At 41.2% G+C, this 22,732-nt stretch overlaps 1 protein-coding gene and 1 long non-coding RNA gene across 2 annotated transcripts; one reads left to right on the forward strand and one right to left on the reverse strand.

Moving 5' to 3' along the window:
- Positions 1–4,292: 4,292 nt before the first annotated feature.
- On the reverse strand, positions 4,293–9,574 carry LOC121404566. Its single transcript, XM_041594224.1, has 2 exons — positions 6,062–9,574; positions 4,293–4,562 (listed from the first exon to the last, which is right to left on the reverse strand). Exons 1-2 carry the CDS (start codon positions 9,548–9,550, stop codon positions 4,425–4,427), a joined length of 3,627 nt encoding a protein of 1,208 aa, XP_041450158.1. The 5' UTR covers positions 9,551–9,574; the 3' UTR covers positions 4,293–4,424.
- Positions 9,575–10,429: 855 nt separating this feature from the next.
- LOC121404567 lies at positions 10,430–10,771 on the forward strand. The gene is made up of 2 exons (XR_005968078.1): positions 10,430–10,581; positions 10,636–10,771. It is a non-coding gene; the product is annotated as an uncharacterized LOC121404567 (long non-coding RNA).
- Positions 10,772–22,732: the final 11,961 nt, after the last annotated feature.

Consider the following 22,732-nt stretch of genomic DNA (forward strand, 5'->3'; position numbering starts at 1 on the left):
AAGATGTCACCTTAGGAGATTCAAGGAAACAAGCAATAGCTCGTTTTATGAGTTTGGAGAAAAAGTTAGAAAAGAATCAAAAACTTAAGGTGGACTATACTAAATTCATGAATGAATATATGGATTTAGGACATATGGTCGAAGTAAATAATGAAGGTAAATATTTCTTACCACATCAGGCAGTTATTAGAGATTCAAGCCTAACGACCAAGCTAAGAGTAGTTTTTGACGCTTCAGCCAAAACTACTAATAATAAAAGCTTAAATGATATAATGTGAATTGGTCCACGAGTTCAAAAAGATATTTTTGATATCATTATTAAGTGGAGAAAATGGGAATATGTTGTATCTGCGGACATCGAAAAGATGTACCGTCAAATAAAAATAATTGAAAAAGATCAAAAATATCAATACATTTTATGGAGAAATTCTCCGGTGGAAAAAATTAAAAATTATAAATTGACAACCGTCACTTATGGTACTGCATCTGCTCCATATTTGGCCACCAGAGTTCTAGTGGATATAGCGGACAAATGCCAGAACAAAAAAATTAGTGAAATAATTAGGAATGATTTCTACATGGATGACCTAATGACTGGCGCGTATTCTATAAAAGACGCAAAAAATTTAGTTAAATTAATTTCAAACGAACTACTAAAAGTTGGATTTAATTTAAGAAAATGGATTTCCAACAATTCAGAAATAATAGAAACGGTGGAAGACACTGGTGACAATAAAGTTCTTAGTATTATTGAGAATGAAAGTGTTAAGACCCTGGGACTTAAATGGGAACCCCAGAAAGATTTATTTAAGTTCAATGTAAGCTGCGGGTCATCCAAAATAACAAATTAAAGGGTTGTGTTATCGACACTATCAAAAATCTATGATCCCTTAGGATGGCTGGCTCCCGTGACTATTATAGGAAAACTTTTCATTCAAAGGCTTTGGATAAATAAAAGTGAATGGGATCAGGAATTATCGAAAAAAGATAGGAAAGACTGGGAAACTTACAAAGAGAATTTAATAAATTTAGAAAATATTCGAATCCCAAGGTGGATAAAGTCCAAAGAATTGTCAATAATTCAACTTCATGGGTTTGCTGACGCTTCGGAAAAAGCATATGCTGCAGTAGTGTATGCTAAAATAGGAAATACTGTAACTATAGTAGCTAGTAAAAGTAGAGTCAATCCAATTAAAAATAGAAAAACCATCCCTAAACTTGAGCTGTGTGCAGCTCATTTACTTAGTATATTAATTCAAAGAGTAAAAGAATCCTTTGACAATATGGTAGAAATCTATGCTTGGAGTGATTCAACTATCACTTTAGCATGGATTAAGAGTGGCCAAAGTAAGATCAAATTTATCAGACGAAGAACAGATGACATTCGGAGATTGACGAATACTGAATGGAATCATGTAAGGTCCGAAGATAATCCAGCTGACTTAGCATCTAGGGGAATTAGTTCTAACCAATTGACTAACTGTGGTCTTTGGTGGAAAGGTCCTAAATGGCTAGCTGAATCAAAGGAGCAGTGGCCACAACAGCAAACTATAGAGGAAGCTGTGCTGATAAACACATTAATAAATAACGAAATAGACGATCCTATTTACAATTTACTAGAGAGGTATTCCTGCATTAAAAAACTAATACGCATAGTGGCTTACACAATTAGATTTGTTCATATAAAAACCAAGAATAAATCATATCAATCTTTTCTCTCAGTAAGCGAGTTAAAACTAGCTGAAAAGGTTGTTATAAAGAAACAGCAAGAACACCAGTTCCGTTTAGAAATACAGTGCCTAAAAAACAACAAAGAAATAAAGACAAATAACAGAATTTTGTCTTTAAATCCGTTTCTAGACACGGATGGAATACTTCGAGTGGGTGGAAGATTGCAAAACTCCGCCGCCGAATTTGATGTTAAACATCCAATAAGTTTAGACAAATGTCACGTATCAGGGTTAATAATTAAAAATGCCCATAAAGAATCTTTACATGGAGGCATAAACTTAATGCGTAATTATATCCAAACAAAGTATTGGATTTTCGGGCTCAGAAATTCGTTAAAGAAATATTTAAGAGAATGCGTAAAGTGCGCAAGATACAGACAAAAGACTGCTCAACAAATAATGGGAAATTTGCCTCAATACAGAGTTACAATGACATACCCGTTCTTAAATACTGGAATAGATTATGCAGGTCCTTATTACGTCAAATGTTCCAAAACTCGTGGGCAAAAGACATATAAAGGATATATTGCTGTATTTGTTTGTATGGCTACCAAAGCCATACATTTAGAAATGGTCAGTGATTTAACTTCTGATGCATTTTTAGCAGCACTTAGAAGATTTATCGCTAGACGAGGTAAATGTGCCAACATCTATTCCGACAACGGAACAAATTTCGTAGGAGCTTCAAGAAAGTTAGATCAAGATGTGGTTACAGCAATCCATGAAAATACTATGATTGCTGCGCAACTTGAAAAAGATAGAATTGATTGGCATTTTATCCCGGCAGGACCTCACTTCGGAGGTATCTGGGAGGCTGGAGTAAAATCCATGAAGTATCATCTTAAAAGGGTTATCGGGGACAACAGCCTAACATACGAAGAGATGTCAACGCTCTTGTGTCAAATAGAGGCATGTTTGAACTCAAGACCTTTATATTCTGCAGAAAATGGAGTTGATCAACAAGAGGTTCTTACCCCAGGTCATTTTTTGATTGGAAGACCACCATTAGATATAGTAGAGCCAATGACAGATGAAAAAATTGGAAATCTAGATAGGTGGAAACTAATCCAAAAGATAAAAAGAGATTTCTGGGTGAAGTGGAAAGAGGAGTATTTGCATACTCTTCAGCAGAGGCACAAATGGAAGAGGGAAAGTCCTAATATAGAAGAAGGACAAATTGTCCTCTTAAAAGATGAGAATTGTCATCCAGCCAGATGGCCAATAGGAAAGGTGGAAAAAATCCATAAAGGCAAAGATGAAAAGGTCAGAGTGGTAGAGGTAAAATTGCAAGATGGATTTATCACTAGACCCATCAGTAAAATTTGTCCCTTAGACGGAATTAAGTCTGTCGCCAAGGTTGAGGCTGACACTGAAGAGCTCCAGCAAAAAAGGCAGACTAGAAATTCATCGAGAATGTCAAAACTCGGGTTTATAATGGCCATGTTGTTATTTATATTAAGTTGTCAATTTTCTAACGCATCACCCAAGGTTGATAAACCAAAACATGCAGCTTTTTGAATCTAATAGTTTTTTATAATATGGACACCTATTTTGAGATGCTAAAAAAGGGTGAAGGTGCACGCAGGCTTCGGGGGGAGTCCAGAGGGCGACGTGGGCGATCTCGGGGGAAATCGTTAGAAAAAAGAACACAAGTATGTCTATGCAAGATACGTTTTATTCCCAGAATGACTTTTACATTTTTTTGTGGTCCCTCCATCTTCTCCAACTCCCCCGCAAGGTATATAAAAACCCGGTGAGGCCGTGGCTTAGTGATTGGTTGGGAACGCTGGGGGTCGAACGCCAACATCCCGCCCCCCTTTGCAATGTATTGCAACTTATGGGGAGTCCAATGCTACAGAAATGCTTTACGGCCGGCACCCGCCCGACAGCGTCCACCCGAAGACGGTGTGCTGTGCAACAGGGAGCCCCTCGGCACTCGGCAGCATTCCATCGCGGATGATGTCACCATACACGTCCGCTCCCAGAATGAGAGCCACAGTGGCCGGGCGATGAAAGTTGTCGTCTGCCAACGTTAGGTGATCGAATTTGCTCCGTATGCGATCACTGATGGACGCGGAGGGAGTTCGCAGATGCAGCTTCGGGTCCACCTGGAACACGACCTCCAACTGGAAGTCCGGGGACATCGGTGACCGGAGCACTGCTGCACAGGCTTCTTCATCCCCGATCATGGACGTGCGCAAATGGAAGGCCTTGGCCAGCGACGCGTTGATCGCTGACATGGGGCGGCAGGGGTCGATCAACGCCCGGGTCTCATAGGTGGTGGTCCCGTTGTCGACGGTGACGCTTGCGGTCGGTAGTACCTGCGGGTTGCGGTGCTGCAGCAGTGTGGTCAGAGTCGGAGGTCGGCTGGAGGAGGATGCCGAAGTCCTCGGAGAAGTAGCCCGTCGATCAGTCGCTGTGTCCCGCGTTCGTGGTCGGCGGGAGGCGGAGGATGCCGTCGTCGGAGCTCGAGGTCCAGCTGGTGAGGATGGTGTGACGGATGTGGGGCGACGACGAGTTGTGTCCGGGATATGCAGGAGGGTGTGGTGGTGTTTGTGGCAATGCCGACACCGGTCTCCGCTGCGGCAGTCGCGTCCCGAGTGCTCATGGGCTAGGCAGTTGGGGCAGTACTGATTGATGAGTGCCGCCCGCAACCGCTTTTCAGCGCTTAGCCGCAGGAACCGCCCGCACTTCCTAAGAGGATGGACGCCTCGGCAGACTCGGCAACGGTAGGACATAGTACCTCGGGTACGTCTGCTGTCGTGAGCTTGGCCCTCGGTGCTTCTGCGTTGGGTGCGTGTGGGCTGCTGGGGTGCCATCATGAGACCGTGGCTGCGGAAATCGGAAGTGAGGATTAGTAATGATGTGCAGGAGAGTTGTACGGACGAGTTGTGCTTAAGCCTAAGGATAAGAAGGCGGATACTTATGGATCGGGTAGTACGCGGGAGTAGATGGACTGGATCTCCGACTCCATAGGCAGCAGGACGACCTTAGTAATCGGTCTTTTGATAAGGCCTCGGACAGTGTTAAGGTCTATCACACGGACCTTATCATCGGGCCCAGGGTACGTTTTTTGTACCCGTCCGAGACGCCATTCGTGAGAGGGGATGTTATCCTCCTTGATAACAACGAGGTCTCCCACCTCTAGGTCTCTTGTTGGATGCTGCCATTTGGTTCGCTTGTGCAACTCTCGTAGGTACTCCGTCTTCCAGCGCGAACAGAATTGCTGGTTTAGAGCCTGGAGATGTTGCCAGCGGTTCAGGATGGAGGAGGCGCTCTCTTTTATTTCAGGCTCCGCCACGGAGAGTAGCGGCCCGCCGATCAGGAAGTGACCTGGGCTTAGAGCTAGCGGGTCATTCGGGTCCTCGGACATAGGAGAGATCGGTCGAGAGTTAAGGCAGGCCTCAATTTTGGAGAGTAAGGTGGCGAACTCCTCCAGTGTATATTTGGCTGTACACATCGACCGTTGGAACAGAGTCTTGAAACTCTTCACGCCTGCTTCCCAAAGGCCACCCATGTGTGGGGCTCCCGGAGGGATGAACCGCCACGATAAGCCCTGCTGACTGTATACCGCAGAAGTCCGCGTTCGGATGGCTTCGAGAAGATCTACAGCCAGAGCACGAGATGCGCCGACGAAATTCCTGCCGTTGTCGGATTGGACCTCGTGAGGACACCCTCGTCTCGCGACAAAACGAGCGAAAGCGGCTAGGAAGGTGTCAGTGGATAGGTCGGAAGTGGCCTCTAGGTGGATGGCTTTCGTGGTGAAACACACGAACACGCACACATAACCTTTGGTTATGCGGCATGCGCGCCCGATGAAGCTCTTGACGTCGAAGGGACCGGCAAAGTCGACTCCGGTGTATGTGAATGGTCTGGAGAATGTGACTCTTGTGGACGGGAGGTCCCCCATTAACTGGGTCTGGAGTCGCTTGCGATGGATTACGCATACCTTACAGGATTGGATCACCGCCTTCACTACGTGACGTAGTCGAGGGATCCAGTAAGTTGCACGGAGAAGGCGAATGACCAGCTGGTTCCCACCATGGAGGACTATGTGATGAGTGAAGCGCACCAGCAGGCGAACGAGGAGGGATGCGGGTGGCAGTAGGATTGGATGTTTCTCGTTGTAGGACATGGAAGCGGAGGCTTGGACTCGGCCACATGCTCGCATGACACCGTTCTGGTCAATGAATGGATTGAGATTCCGTAGGGAACTCGATGCAGGGGAGAGGACGTTTGGTTGTAAGGCACCGATGTTCGTCCGCATAGTGCATGCCCTGCGTTGCGATGGTAACGGCTTGCAGTGCGGCCGCTATCTCTGCCCCGCTTACCTCGTTGGAATTGTGGACTGACCCTCCTCTGCATCGTTGGATGAATCGCTGCACATAGGTAAGCACGCGCAAAGCTCGCCCGAGATCCGAGAATCGGCTGAGGATGTCAGAGGATGTGCTACTTGTATGCAGCACCTTGACTGCTCGCTTCTCCAAGTCAGTCTCCGGGAATGGGTCCAGTGGACACGGCCACTGTGACTGCGGAAGACGCAGCCACGCAGGACCATGCCACCACATGTCGTTCCCCGCGAGGTCGATGGGTCCTATACCTCGGCTGGCTAGGTCGGCAGGATTGTCTTCCGATCGAACATGACTCCACAGCTCGCCGGAGTTGCAGCGCGCTATCTTGGCGACTCGATTGCCCACGAACGTGGTCCATTCGCACGCTGGTTTGTGCAGCCAGGCCAGCACAATGGTAGAGTCGGTCCAGAAGGATACCTGGCTACTGTCTAGCGGCATCTGTGGAAGGATGGCAGCGGACAATTCTGCCAGAAGAACCGCTCCGCACAGCTCAAGTCGAGGCAAGGATATCGTCCTCACGGGGGCCACGCGAGTCTTAGCTGTCAGGAGAGAGCAGAATATGCCATTCGGCCGCTCCACTCGGACGTAGATCGCCGCACCATAGGCACGCTGAGACGCGTCGCAGAAGCCATGAATCTGCACCTTGGCAGTCGGACAGACGTGGATCCACCTTGGTATGTGGATCTGCTGGATGGCCGGAAAACTCTGCAGGAAGGTCTCCCACGTTTGACGCAGATCGCCAGGAAGGTCCTCGTCCCAACCTAACTCTCGTAACCACACCTCCTGCATGAACATCTTAGCTTGGATGACAAAGGGGGCAAGCCATCCCGCTGGATCAAACAGCTTCGCAATCTGGGACAACACATTGCGTTTCGTGCAGGATTCCCGATGGATTAATTCGGGAGGGACAAAGAAAAACTCGTCGGCACTCGCTTGCCATCGGATACCCAAGGTCTTTGCGATACTGCTTTCTTCGAGCTCGAGGAAATCAGCTCGCAGTAAGTGCTCGCGAGGGATGTCGCTCAGCACGCCCTTCTGATTTGCGGTCCATTTTCGGAGTGGAAAGCCGGCGGAATCGAGTGCTTCTCGCAACTCGGCGATGGCGGAAATTGCCTGAGGCTGGGTATGTGCACCAGCTAGAACGTCGTCTACGTACATGTAATTGGCCAGGATGTCGCTTGCCATTGGGAACCGAGGATGCACTTCCTGTGCAAGTTGCCTTAGGACGCGAATGGCGAGATATGGCGCGCAGTTGACTCCGAAGGTGACCGTATCGAGTTCATAGTCGCAAACGTCCCCGTTAGGATTGCGAAAGATTATCCGTTGGTAGGGAGTGTGTTGTGGCGCCACGAGGATCTGCCGATACATCTTATTGATGTCGGCGTTGAAAACGTAACGGAATACGCGCCACTTAAGGATTTGCGTGGTCAAGTCGGACTGAAGGACTGGCCCTGAATGCAATACGTCATTAAGGCTTCTTCCGTTCGAGGACGGGCTGGACGCGTTGAAGACCACGCGCACCTTGGTCGTTGTGCTTTCTGGCTTGAAAACGGCATGGTGTGGAAGATAGAAGTGGCCGGAGTCATGACTAGGTGGAACCTGTTTCATGTGGCCTAGCTCTAAATATTCGTGAATGACATCGTCGTACTGCTTCTTGAGAGGCAAGTTTCGCTGCAGACGCTGCTCGTTTCTCAGAAACTGGGCGTGGGCCGAAGGCCTCGAGTAGCCCAAGTCTATCTTTTCCGGACATTTGAATGGAAGAGTGACGATGTATCTCCCGTCGGGAGCTCGCTGCGTGGTCTGGAGAAAATTTTCCTCGCAAATGGAGTCTGACTCGCTCGTAGGTCTCCCTGGAAGGTCCTCCACCTCCCAAAACCTTGTGAGAAGTTTCTCGAGTCGGACGTCAGAGCTGACCGAGATCTTCGTGGTGAAGGAAGAGATGATTCGAGACGAGTCAGCTGCGACAGGACCGGATAGGACCCATCCGAAGATAGTCTCTTGGCCCAAGAGCGAGCCACAAATGTTGGACCGGAAGCCGCTTAAAAGGATGGATGGAAGGATATCAGCGCCTATGAGCACGTCTATCTGCGCGCTGCGATGAAAGGAGGGATCCGCTAAATGGAGTTTAGGAAGGTCTGTCATGTAGTTCTGCGGTACAGGGTATGACGGGAGGTTACCCGCCAATTGCGGAAGAACGTACGCCGTGGTCTCAACCTGGAGGCCGGGCCTTAAGGCGGAGCCGATCGTGAAGTGGCAGAGTTTCTGGGCCTTGGCCGCTACCGTTTGACTCAAACCAGAGACTTGAGCCTGGACGGCTTGGAAGGGGGGCCGAATGATTTTGAACATCCGCTCAGTAATAAAGGTGGCCTCAGATCCGGAGTCGATCAGGGCTCTAGCCTTGTATCTTGTGCCGGCATGACAAATGTCCACTATTGCTGTGCCCAGTAGCACCTGGTGTACATTTGTAGCGCAATAGCTCTGGACACGGGCTGAGTCGTTGGACGAAGGAAGAGAAGAGGAAGTGGACTGTATGGTGGTAGGGGCTTGTGTGGTGTGAGGACTGGGAGCATCGTTGGAGCCACTCGGAGTCTGCTCGCCCCGATGAAGGAGGGTGTGGTGTCGTCCACTGCACGTACTGCAGTTGTACGCGCTGGTGCAGTCCCGGAGTTGGTGTCCTCGCGCGAAGCAGTTTAAGCAGAGTTGTTTCTGCTGAATGTAGCTTGACCGTTCCTGTACGGTCAGGCGAAGAAATTCTGGGCATGATCGCACAGGATGGTAGCTCCTGGAACAGAGGTCGCAAGTGCGCGCCTTGTTGGAGATTCTCCCCTCAAAGGAGTTCACTCGTCGAGGTGCAGGAGTGGGAAGGCTCGTACGGGAATTGTAGTGCGGCTCGATGCCTGGATGACCGTCCTCGGTCGCCTCGAGAGAGAGGTATCTCTCCTCTAAGAACTTGTTCATGGCGCGCCAAGTCGGAACCTCGAATTTATTCGGAACCGATTGTTCCCAAAGCTCCACGGTCGCCTTTGGTAACTTCGCGGTAATGAGGTACACCAGCACGCCATCTGCAAAGCAGCTGTCGGTGGACACCTCGGAGTGCTGAAGGGTCGTGAGGCACTTGTGGACAGACCTCTGGAGCTCCTTTAAGGCGGCTCCAGATTCCGATCGGATGGAAGGCAAGCTGAAAAGGATCTTCAACTGGGCCTTGAGTATCAGCCGTTTATTTTGGAAACGCTCACGAAGGTGGTTCCAGGCAGATTCAAACCCATCATTCGTAAGCGGGGCCAGTGCAACTATGTCGTGGGCTTCACCGCTCGTTTTCTGGTTGAGGTGGTATAATTTCTCCACCGGAGTCAACCTGGCGTTGTTTATGTAGATGGCGGTGAATAGGTCTCGGAACGTGGGCCACTGCTGGTAGTCTCCACTGAAAACCTCCGTGTCGCATGGGGGAAGGCGGCAACCGTTGGACATTTGCACCTGGACGGCTGGTTGCGCGGTCGGGAATGACAGTTGGGGGCTGGAGATGGTCGTTGAGTTCAGCTAAACTTTGCTCGTACACCGCGTAACATTCATCGTATATGTCTTGGACCTCAACTTGACCATCCGGATCCTCTGTTGCTAGAAGTGCAGAACAGGCTCGATACTCCGATTCGACCTCCAACCACATGCCTCGGATCTGTTCCCGGCGGACTTGAGAAAGAGAGATGGTTGGGGTGCGCGCATCAGGAGCATTAAGTTTCTGGTCAAAGTGAGTGAGCCGGCCTGTAGCCAAAACAAACCTAGACCGTGCAGAGCTGGCGGCAGATTGGGCCATTGTTCCTGGAACCGTGCACGTGGATGGTGAGGGACACAAGAGGGTGTCGAATATGGAGGGGCAGACCTTGGAAGTGGTCGGACCTTGCGGGCGTGAGGGCGAACGCGACGACGTGGGTGTAGTAACTGCTGCGGAAGAGCTGGGCGGCTTGGCGTCACTCTGCGAGCTTACACGCTTTAGTTTTTTGCTGACTCTCTTTCCACCAGAAGGCATACTAAGCTGATGGATCTGCTATGGGAAGAGTTCGCAATTCCTGTGGTACACGGAGGGAAGAGTGCACAGGCGGACGTTGAAGTTGGACTAATACTCGTCGCACACGTAAGTCAGAGGAATTTAAATATTATAATATTTAGTTGCGCACTCGTTGGGTGATTTTGTTGTCGGAAGGAAATTTATTAATTACCAAGCAAAATATAATTATTAATGATAAATTAATAGTCCTCAACAATCATCACTATTTAATAACAACAGCGATCAATTATAATTATTAATCACATGAGCGGCAGCAGCCGTGCTAAGGTGGCAAAAACAAAAACACGAGTACCCCCAACCTGTATACATTTATCGATCTTGGACTATCGATCTCAACATAAAATGTACACAACACCAAGAATGCGTATTTGCATATTTATGTATTATGTATGCATGTATTGTACGCCGGCGCAATCGGAAATAAAATATTTAATGGGTTAGTTTATATATGCGGGCAGATGTTAGTTAATGATCGTGTAATTTGTTTTAGCCGTGCGATTATGTATGGATGTGAAGGTGCTTATAAGCCGGTGAAAATATATATATACATATGGATGTGAGCGATGTATGTTATGTGGATATAATTGTAATATGCGCAACAAATAAACATGTATATTTTCCTTGTATTGGCGTTTTATGTTGTGTGGGACGGATTGTGTGCACATACATATGCACGTACTTGCACCTGTGGAATGGCGACGGATCTCAGCAGCAGTACATCTATTCATACATATATGTATGAGGTGCCTGTTGTAGGGGGAGAAAACTCGCTTGGAAGGATTCCGGGAGACCGGTAGGCAGGCAAGAGGACCAATGGAGTAGGCAGCATGAGTGGTTTAGGCAATTAAGAGCGATAACAGGCTTTGGAGTGCCTATATGGGGTGCCAGAGTTGGCGGAAAATGGGACTTAGGTGATATGTACATACATATACTTGGATGGAGATGCAGATGACGGACGGAGTGTTCTCGAATGAGCAAAGCTGGTACTTAGCTTGGATTCTGGTTCCTCAAAGTTCCCGCGCTGCAAGCTGGATCGGAGGGGGGAATCTCTCCAATGCTTAATTTATCCGGCTCGAAGGACCAAAATGAAGGTGCACGCAGGCTTCGGGGGGAGTCCAGAGGGCGACGTGGGCGATCTCGGGGGAAATCGTTAGAAAAAAGAACACAAGTATGTCTATGCAAGATACGTTTTATTCCCAGAATGACTTTTACATTTTTTTTGTGGTCCCTCCATCTTCTCCAACTCCCCCGCAAGGTATATAAAAACCCGGTGAGGCCGTGGCTTAGTGATTGGTTGGGAACGCTGGGGGTCGAACGCCAACAAAGGGTAAAGATTTGGTTCCGAAAATGAAATTGATTTGCGAAAGGCTTCATACTTTCGAAGACCAATGCCTTTTAGTTTTGGAAAATACAGAAAAGAAAATGTTAGACTTGGAAGAAAATAACAAACTGTTCATGGCTCAAAGTAGGGCACGAAATAAGCGAGCTCCATTTGGATTTATGGGATCCCTATATCATATTTTATTTGGGATAATGGATGAAGACGATAGGGTTCAAATGGAGGATAATATGAAAACTTATTAAGCAATCAGCACAATCTGAATGAGCTAAGTAAGAAACAAACTTCTTTAATCGATTCTACAACAAACATTTTAAAAACAACCACTGATGAGGTAAATAGGAATTTTAAGGGAATGAATACGCGAATTGAGAATATGACTGCTACACTACAAGAATCATATTATGTGTACAGAGAATCTATCAAATTCTTCATGATAACCAAACAATTAAGTAACATAATAGATGAATGCGAGAAAATACAATCTGGAATCATAAGCTTATTAATAGATATTAATCATGGTCGACTTAATACTAACATTTTAAAGCCCAGTCAATTAAAGGGTGAGATTTCAAAAATAAAAGATAATTTATCAGAAAATTACGTTTTGCCAGGGAAAAGAACTGGCACAGAGCTAAGGTGAGCTAGCCTAACAGCTAGGGGCTTATTTGTTGACAAAAGACTTATAATATACGCGAAGATACCTTTGTTTGGTCGACATGCGTCAGCGTTATTTAAAGTTGTTCCAATACCAATCAGAATCGAAGAACGCATGATTATGGTGCACGTCGATGTTCAGTATTTACTTTATAACTTCGAGATAGATGCATATCACCTTATGAAAGAATCTACCCTCAATAAGTGCCAAAGGTGGCAATCTAATAAAAGAGTTTGTGAAGGAAGTTGGCCTTGGAGTAGTGCCAGCGATGGCAGTTGTGAATTGAAGCCTCTCAAACCAAATAGAGCATCAAATTGCATATATAAGTCAATAGTGGAGAGCAAGTCGTATTGGATAGAGTTGGAAAGAAAAAGTAGTTGGTTTTTTAAGGTTGAGAATAATGCAAGGGCTAGGATACAATGCGGCACCACAAGCTTAGAGATAGTAGAATTGCCGGAACAGGGGATTTTCACAATTAGGTCGGATTGTACTGCTCGAGTTAATGATAAGATACTGATTCCTCATCATAGTATAGAAACAGAAGATCAGGGAACATTGTCTTTGTCATATATAGGAGACATCAGCGAAATACCCAAGATTGTTTGGAACCAATTAGACTCACCAATTATTAATCATACAGACGAAATAAACCGCATACAAAATGAATTAAATTATTTGAAAACGCACAAGCTAGAATTAAAAGAACTAAAATTTCACCATCTTTCCGGGCACACATCTTTAATTTTAGTAATAATAATAACTGTAATTTTATTTGTTTATTTTGTAAGAAAAATAAATGTAAGGCGGCAATTGCAAGGCATTGTCATACCGGAAAGCATGGCTAGTTAAAACAAACAATAAAAAAGCATATTTTAAGGTATTACACCTATGTATGTATGTATGTGTGAATACAAAAATAGACATTAAGAAAATTAAAATTGTAAAGTAATACATCTCGGCACCTTTCTTGGCCTCTTGCAGAATGTTTAGAATGCTCTAAAACATGAAGTGTAATTATAACCAATTTAACGACCGCACTTGTACACCAATGTAAATTGATATTTAGACACAAACTCATAAATTGTCTAGTTCTTAAGTGCACAGCCGAGAAATCTCTTAAAAAGGTCCCACGCTGACAGATGTCTCGGGTGGCGTTGGTCGCCGATGTCACCCCAATTGTACACACATGGGTTATCTTATTTTGTTACCAGAGCTCCAGTGTGCTCACACACAAACACATACCACCGCGTTGGCACTAGACCTAAGCCTAGTTTTGCTTCACAGTTGAGCTACCTAATCTCATACAATTTTAAAAAGATCCAGTTTTAATATTGAACTCAACAAATGTAGATGTCTTTTCATCTTGCTTTAGTTAAGGCATTTACATTTTGGTCCTTCGACATCTTTGCAGTTGCACCCTTTATGGTAACGCAACTCAGAGAATAAACCAGCACCTTAAAGATTCTGTCAAGTACAAGTACTTACAGCTACAGGTTGCCAAATAAGTAACTCTTGTATCCCCCCTTGTTGGTAAGGTACGGAGTATATATAAAAAAAAATAAAAAAAGCAAAAAGATATACAAGATTCTTTTATGTTTTTGTGTAACAAAAAAAAATAATATAATAAAATTTTTTTTTTGTGAAATCAACAAAGTTAAATAATAATTTTGATTATTTTTGCAGCCCCGTCGATTACAAACTGCAGTCAGAATCGACTTCCGACTACAACCTCAGATTCTTCAGCTAAGTTTCATTTAAGATTAAAAAAAATTATATATATTTATACATATATAAAGTAAAATAAATTTTAGTTAACATTTAAAATTTTCACATATTTATACTTAACATTAAAAAAAAAAAAAAAACATCATGATGTCCAAAGAGACAATAGCCTTAATAAAAAGGCAGGTAGAAATAACTTCCATGATAAGGGTATTAGAAGAATTTGAAACTTTAAGTAGTGAGCAGGTTAAAGAAGTTAAATTGTTGACAGCAGAATGTATGAATAACAACGATATGCTCTTAAAAATTGGTGTAGTCGATCACGACTATTTTAAGAAAAACCACTATGCAGCTATGATGGGTATAATAGGAAGAATACAAAGTACAGTGGATAGTCAGAAGCAGATGAGTGAAAGTGTCGATATGGAACAAGAACAGAAAGCGTCATGTTCTGAACAGAAGCAAAAGATTTCTGGTTCCGATATGGATGATACGAAAACTGTTAGCAAACTTTCAAAATCAATAGAGCAGTTAAAAAGGTATTTAGATGAAACTTTTAATGCTATAGATGACGGAAAAAAGGAAAATTTCGAATTCAGGATAGAAAAGTTAATGTTTTATTGGAGAAAGGTAGTTGGTATAAAAGAAGACGAAATAATTGAATCTATTGATATGTATGATGATGTTTTAAATGAATTAGAATTTGACGTGTTAACTGTAACTAAAATCATGAAGAAAAAACTTAAGGATAATGTGCCAAAAATGGAAGAAGTTACAAATCAAAAAATTGATGATTTGCCAACACTTCCAAAAATTAAGGTACCCACATTCTTTGGGGACTCCAAAGACTGGGACCTGTTTTATGAGTTATTTACCGAACTTATTCATTTAAGAGAGGATCTAAGTCCTACCTTAAAATTTACTTACCTTAAGATTTCACTTAAGGGAGAAGCGAGAAATGTAGTTTCTCACTTATTGTTAGGTTCAGGGGAAAATTATGTGACCGCTTGGGAATTGTTAACCAAGCGGTATGAAAATAAAAGGAAAATATTTTCCGATCAATTGAATCGCCTTCTTGAGCTACAAAATTTAAGTTTGGACTCAGTTAGGCAGTTAAGAATGTTTATTGACACTATAAATGAGTCAATTCACATGATAAAATTAAAGGCACAATTATCTGATGAGGTTGATGTAATCTTTGCACATATAATTATCAGAAAATTAAATAAAGAGGCTCTGCAATTATATGAGAGCCATGTTAAGAAAAACAAGGAAATTCAAAAATTATCCGACGTCATGGATTTTTGCGAGCAACGATTAAATTCGATAAGCTCGATTCAGGGAGGAAAAACCTGCTAAAAAAATATTTAGCAACAATATAAAAGAGTTGTCTGCTAATAGTTGTCCTATTTGTAAAGGTATGGGACACACAATATTTCAATGTCACAAATTTAAGGCTTTAAATCCATCTGAAAGAATGGATAAAGTTAAAAAAACGTTTCTGTGTTTTAAATGCCTAAAACACACACATAGTAAAAAATGCACTAGCGAAACATCATGTTCGCTGTGCAAAAGAAATCACCATAGCATGCTGCATATTAATTATGTAAACAATCAAAAAAGTGAAAAAGTTAACACTTGCATGACGTCGGAACAAGCGTTGTTAGCTACAGCGCGTGTTCAAATAAAATCTTCTAATGGAGAATTTGAAACATTGAGGGCTTTGATTGACAGTGGGTCACAAAGTACAATTATTTCAGAAGAATCTGCGCAGATTCTGAAATTAAAAAAAATTCGATCTCAAACAGAGATCAGTGGCGTATCGTCCACGGGGAAGTGCATATCGAAGCACAAAGTAAATCTTCAAATTAAAAGTGAAGATTTACAAAAAATTTTAAAGGTTGAAGCCATAATATTGCTAAAATTAATGAAGGCTCTTCCAGTCAACACCGTGAATGTTGACAAATCGAAATGGGAAAATTATAATTTAGCTGACCCCGATTTTAATAAACCTGGCCGTGTTGACCTTATAATTGGGGCAGATTTATACGCTCATATTCTACAGAATGGAATTGTTAAAATCAATGGGCTCTTAGGTCAAAAAACGGATTTCGGGTGGATTGTCTCTGGGTGTAAAAAGTCGAAAGGAAAAGAGGCAATTGTTGCAACCACTATCGAATTAAAAGATATGGATCGATATTGGGAAATGGAGGAAGAAGACAAAAATGATATCGAATCTGAATTATGTGAAAACAACTTCATAAGAACAACAAAGAAAGATTCAGATGGGCGATACATTGTGTCAATTCCATTTAAAGAAGATGTCACCTTAGGAGATTCAAGGAAACAAGCAATAGCTCGTTTTATGAGTTTGGAGAAAAAGTTTGAAAAGAATCAAAAACTTAAGGTGGACTATACTAAATTCATGAATGAATATATGGATTTAGGACATATGGTCGAAGTAAATAATGAAGGTAAATATTTCTTACCACATCAGGCAGTTATTAGAGATTCAAGCCTAACGACCAAGCTAAGAGTAGTTTTTGACGCTTCAGCCAAAACTACTAATAATAAAAGCTTAAATGATATAATGTGAATTGGTCCACGAGTTCAAAAAGATATTTTTGATATCATTATTAAGTGGAGAAAATGGGAATATGTTGTATCTGCGGACATCGAAAAGATGTACCGTCAGATAAAAATAATTGAAAAAGATCAAAAATATCAATACATTTTATGGAGAAATTCTCCGGTGGAAAAAATTAAAAATTATAAATTGACAACCGTCACTTATGGTACTGCATCTGCTCCATATTTGGCCACCAGAGTTCTAGTGGATATAGCGGACAAATGCCAGAACAAAAAAATTAGTGAAATAATTAGGAATGATTTCTACATGGATGACCTAATGACTGGCGCGTATTCTATAAAAGACGCAAAAAATTTAATTAAATTAATTTCAAACGAACTACTAAAAGTTGGATTTAATTTAAGAAAATGGATTTCCAACAATTCAGAAATAATAGAAACGGTGGAAGACACTGGTGACAATAAAGTTCTTAGTATTATTGAGAATGAAAGTGTTAAGACCCTGGGACTTAAATGGGAACCCCAGAAAGATTTATTTAAGTTCAATGTAAGCTGCGGGTCATCCAAAATAACAAATAAAAGGGTTGTGTTATCGACACTATCAAAAATCTATGATCCCTTAGGATGGCTGGCTCCCGTGACTATTATAGGAAAACTTTTCATTCAAAGGCTTTGGATAAATAAAAGTGAATGGGATCAGGAATTATCGAAAAAAGATAGGAAAGACTGGGAAACTTACAAAGAGAATTTAATAAATTTAGAAAATATTCGAATCCCAAGGTGGATAAAGTCCAAAGAATTGTCAATAATTCAACTTCATGGGTTTGCTGACGCTTCGGAAAAAGCATATGCTGCAGTAGTGTATGCTAAAATAGGAAATACTGTAACTATAGTAGCTAGTAAAAGTAGAGTCAATCCAATTAAAAATAGAAAAACCATCCCTAAACTTGAGCTGTGTGCAGCTCATTTACTTAGTATATTAATTCAAAGAGTAAAAGAATCCTTTGACAATATGGTAGAAATCTATGCTTGGAGTGATTCAACTATCACTTTAGCATGGATTAAGAGTGGCCAAAGTAAGATCAAATTTATCAGACGAAGAACAGATGACATTCGGAGATTGACGAATACTGAATGGAATCATGTAAGGTCCGAAGATAATCCAAATGACTTAGCATCTAGGGGAATTAGTTCTAACCAATTGACTAACTGTGATCTTTGGTGGAAAGGTCCTAAATGGCTAGCTGAATCAAAGGAGCAGTGGCCACAACAGCAAACTATAGAGGAAGCTGTGCTGATAAACACATTAATAAATAACGAAATAGACGATCCTATTTACAATTTACTAGAGAGGTATTCCTGCATTAAAAAACTAATACGCATAGTGGCTTACACAATTAGATTTGTTCATATAAAAACCAAGAATAAATCATATCAATCTTTTCTCTCAGTAAACGAGTTAAAACTAGCTGAAAAGGTTGTTATAAAGAAACAGCAAGAACACCAGTTCCGTTTAGAAATACAGTGCCTAAAAAACAACAAAGAAATAAAGACAAATAACAGAATTTTGTCTTTAAATCCGTTTCTAGACACGGATGGAATACTTCGAGTGGGTGGAAGATTGCAAAACTCCGCTGCCGAATTTGATGTTAAACATCCAATAATTTTAGACAAATGTCACGTATCAGGGTTAATAATTAAAAATGCCCATAAAGAATCTTTACATGGAGGCGTAAACTTAATGCGTAATTATATCCAAAGAAAGTATTGGATTTTCGGGCTCAGAAATTCGTTAAAGAAATATTTAAGAGAATGCGTTAAGTGCGCAAGATACAGACAAAAGACTGCTCAACAAATAATGGGAAATTTGCCTCAATACAGAGTTACAATGACATACCCGTTCTTAAATACTGGAATAGATTATGCAGGTCCTTATTACGTCAAATGTTCCAAAACTCGTGGGCAAAAGACATATAAAGGATATATTGCTGTATTTGTTTGTATGGCTACCAAAGCCATACATTTAGAAATGGTCAGTGATTTAACTTCTGATGCATTTTTAGCAGCACTTAGAAGATTTATCGCTAGACGAGGTAAATGTGCCAACATCTATTCCGACAACGGAACAAATTTCGTAGGAGCTTCAAGAAAGTTAGATCAAGATGTGGTTACAGCAATCCATGAAAATACTATGATTGCTGCGCAACTTGAAAAAGATAGAATTGATTGGCATTTTATCCCCCCGGCAGGACCTCACTTCGGAGGTATCTGGGAGGCTGGAGTAAAATCCATGAAGTATCATCTTAAAAGGGTTATCGGGGACAACAGCCTAACATACGAAGAGATGTCAACGCTCTTGTGTCAAATAGAGGCATGTTTGAACTCAAGACCTTTATATTCTGCAGAAAATGGAGTTGATCAACAAGAGGTTCTTACCCCAGGTCATTTTTTGATTGGAAGACCACCATTAGATATAGTAGAGCCAATGACAGATGAAAAAATTGGAAATCTAGATAGGTGGAAACTAATCCAAAAGATAAAAAGAGATTTCTGGGTGAAGTGGAAAGAGGAGTATTTGCATACTCTTCAGCAGAGGCACAAATGGAAGAGGGAAAGTCCTAATATAGAAGAAGGACAAATTGTCCTCTTAAAAGATGAGAATTGTCATCCAGCCAGATGGCCAATAGGAAAGGTGGAAAAAATCCATAAAGGCAAAGATGAAAAGGTCAGAGTGGTAGAGGTAAAATTGCAAGATGGATTTATCACTAGACCCATCAGTAAAATTTGTCCCTTAGACGGAATTAGGTCTGTCGCCAAGGTTGAGGCTGACACTGAAGAGCTCCAGCAAAAAAGGCAGACTAGAAATTCATCGAGAATGTCAAAACTCGGGTTTATAATGGCCATGTTGTTATTTATATTAAGTTGTCAATTTTCTAACGCATCACCCAAGGTTGATAAACCAAAATATGCAATAGAAAAAATAAATAAGACTTCGGCAATATATTTAGATCCAATGGGGGATGTTGAAATAGTAGCCTCCTCTTGGAATCTAATAGTTTTTTATAATATGGACACCTATTTTGTGATGCTAAAAAAGGGTAAAGATTTGGTTCCGAAAATGAAATTGATTTGCGAAAGGCTTCATACTTTCGAAGACCAATGCCTTTTAGTTTTGGAAAATACAGAAAAGAAAATGTTAGACTTGGAAGAAAATAACAAACTGTTCATGGCTCAAAGTAGGGCACGAAATAAGCGAGCTCCATTTGGATTTATGGGATCCCTATATCATATTTTATTTGGGATAATGGATGAAGACGATAGGGTTTAAATGGAGGATAATATGAAAAACTTATTAAGCAATCAGCACAATCTGAATGAGCTAAGTAAGAAACAAACTTCTTTAATCGATTCTACAACAAACATTTTAAAAACAACCACTGATGAGGTAAATAGGAATTTTAAGGGAATGAATACGCGAATTGAGAATATGACTGCTACACTACAAGAATCATATTATGTGTACAGAGAATCTATCAAATTCTTCATGATAACCAAACAATTAAGTAACATAATAGATGAATGCGAGAAAATACAATCTGGAATCATAAGCTTATTAATAGATATTAATCATGGTCGACTTAATACTAACATTTTAAAGCCCAGTCAATTAAAGGGTGAGATTTCAAAAATAAAAGATAATTTATCAGAAAATTACGTTTTGCCAGGGAAAAGAACTGGCACAGAGCTAAGGTGAGCTAGCCTAACAGCTAGGGGCTTATTTGTTGACAAAAGACTTATAATATACGCGAAGATACCTTTGTTTGGTCGACATGCGTCAGCGTTATTTAAAGTTGTTCCAATACCAATCAGAATCGAAGAACGCATGATTATGGTGCACGTCGATGTTCAGTATTTACTTTATAACTTCGAGATAGATGCATATCACCTTATGAAAGAATCTACCCTCAATAAGTGCCAAAGGTGGCAATCTAATAAAAGAGTTTGTGAAGGAAGTTGGCCTTGGAGTAGTGCCAGCGATGGCAGTTGTGAATTGAAGCCTCTCAAACCAAATAGAGCATCAAATTGCATATATAAGTCAATAGTGGAGAGCAAGTCGTATTGGATAGAGTTGGAAAGAAAAAGTAGTTGGTTTTTTAAGGTTGAGAATAATGCAAGGGCTAGGATACAATGCGGCACCACAAGCTTAGAGATAGTAGAATTGCCGGAACAGGGGATTTTAACAATTAGGTCGGATTGTACTGCTCGAGTTAATGATAAGATACTGATTCCTCATCATAGTATAGAAACAGAAGATCAGGGAACATTGTCTTTGTCATATATAGGAGACATCAGCGAAATACCCAAGATTGTTTGGAACCAATTAGACTCACCAATTATTAATCATACAGACGAAATAAACCGCATACAAAATGAATTAAATTATTTGAAAACGCACAAGCTAGAATTAAAAGAACTAAAATTTCACCATCTTTCCGGGCACACATCTTTAATTTTAGTAATAATAATAACTGTAATTTTATTTGTATATTTTGTAAGAAAAATAAATGTAAGGCGGCAATTGCAAGGCATTGTCATACCGGAAAGCATGGTTAGTTAAAACAAACAATAAAAAAAGCATATTTTAAGGTATTACACCTATGTATGTATGTATGTGTGAATACAAAAATAGACATTAAGAAAATTAAAATTGTAAAGTAATACATCTCGGCACCTTTCTTGGCCTCTTGCAGAATGTTTAAAATGCTCTAAAACATGAAGTGTAATAATAACCAATTTAACGACCGCACTTGTACACCAATGTAAATTGATATTTAGACACAAACTCATAAATTGTCTAGTTCTTAAGTGCACAGCCGAGAAATCTCTTAAAAAGGTCCCACGCTGACAGATGTCTGCGATGCGTTGGTCGCCGATGTCACCCCAATTGTACACACATGGGTTATCTTATTTTGTTACCAGAGCGCCAGTGTGCTCACACACAAACACATACCACTGCGTTGGCACTAGACCTAAGCCTAGTTTTGCTTCACAGTAGAGCTACCTAATCTCATACTATTTTAATAAAGATCCAGTTTTAATATTGAACTCAACAAATGTAGATGTCTTTTCATCTTGCTTTGGTTAAGGCATTTACATTTTGGTCCTTCGACATCTTTGCAGTTGCACCCTTTATGGTAACGCAACTCAGAGAATAAACCAGCACCTTAAAGATTCTGTCAAGTACAAGTACTTACAGCTACAGGTTGCCAAATAAGTAACTCTTGTATCCCCCCTTGTTGGTAAGGTACGGAGTATATATAAAAAAAATAAAAAAAGCAAAAAGATATACAAGATTCTTTTATGTTTTTGTGTAACAAAAAAAAATAATATAATAAAATTTTTTTTTGTGAAATCAACAAAGTTAAATAATAATTTTGCCACCGTGCAAATATTGTTAAAGTGGCGTATTCGAGGCCGAAACATCGAAGAAAAATTGTGAAATTTTGATCGAGAACCGGTGGCGCCGGGATCAGAAATCGACAAATTTAAAAATAATATAATTTTGCTACCGTGCAAATATTGTTCAAGTGGCGTATTCGAGGCCGAAACATCGTATAAAAATTGTGACATTGTGGTCGAGAAATCGGCAATTAAAATAAAAGTGAAGTTACAGAGAACCCCGTCAACAAAAAATTAAAAGAAAAAGTCATCATCATTCGTCTACAAAAATAAAATCATCAGTGACAGAAAAGAAATCAACCAACACCAAAATAACAAAGTTAAAAAAAAAAGAAAACAGTGTAACAATAAATTGCAGCCGCAGCTACACCATCTGCAACACCGAAAAAAAAAAAACTAAGATCTGCAGCCCCACAGCGACGACTTCAATCTGCAGCCACAGAAACTACAGCAACAACTACAAACTGCAGCCCCGTCGATTACAAACTGCAGTCAGAATCGACTTCCGACTACAACCTCAGATTCTTCAGCTAAGTTTCATTTAAGATTAAAAAAAAATATATATTTATACATATATAAAGTAAAATAAATTTTAGTTAACATTTAAAATTTTCACATATTTATACTTAACATTAAAAAAAAAAAAACATCATGATGTCCAAAGAGACAATAGCCTTAATAAAAAGGCAGGTAGAAATAACTTCCATGATAAGGGTATTAGAAGAATTTGAAACTTTAAGTAGTGAGCAGGTTAAAGAAGTTAAATTGTTGACAGCAGAATGTATGAATAACAACGATATGCTCTTAAAAATTGGTGTA

The sequence above is a fragment of the Drosophila obscura genome, unplaced genomic scaffold (assembly GCF_018151105.1).
Source record: "Drosophila obscura isolate BZ-5 IFL unplaced genomic scaffold, ASM1815110v1 contig_22, whole genome shotgun sequence".
NCBI lineage: Eukaryota > Metazoa > Arthropoda > Insecta > Diptera > Drosophilidae > Drosophila > Drosophila obscura.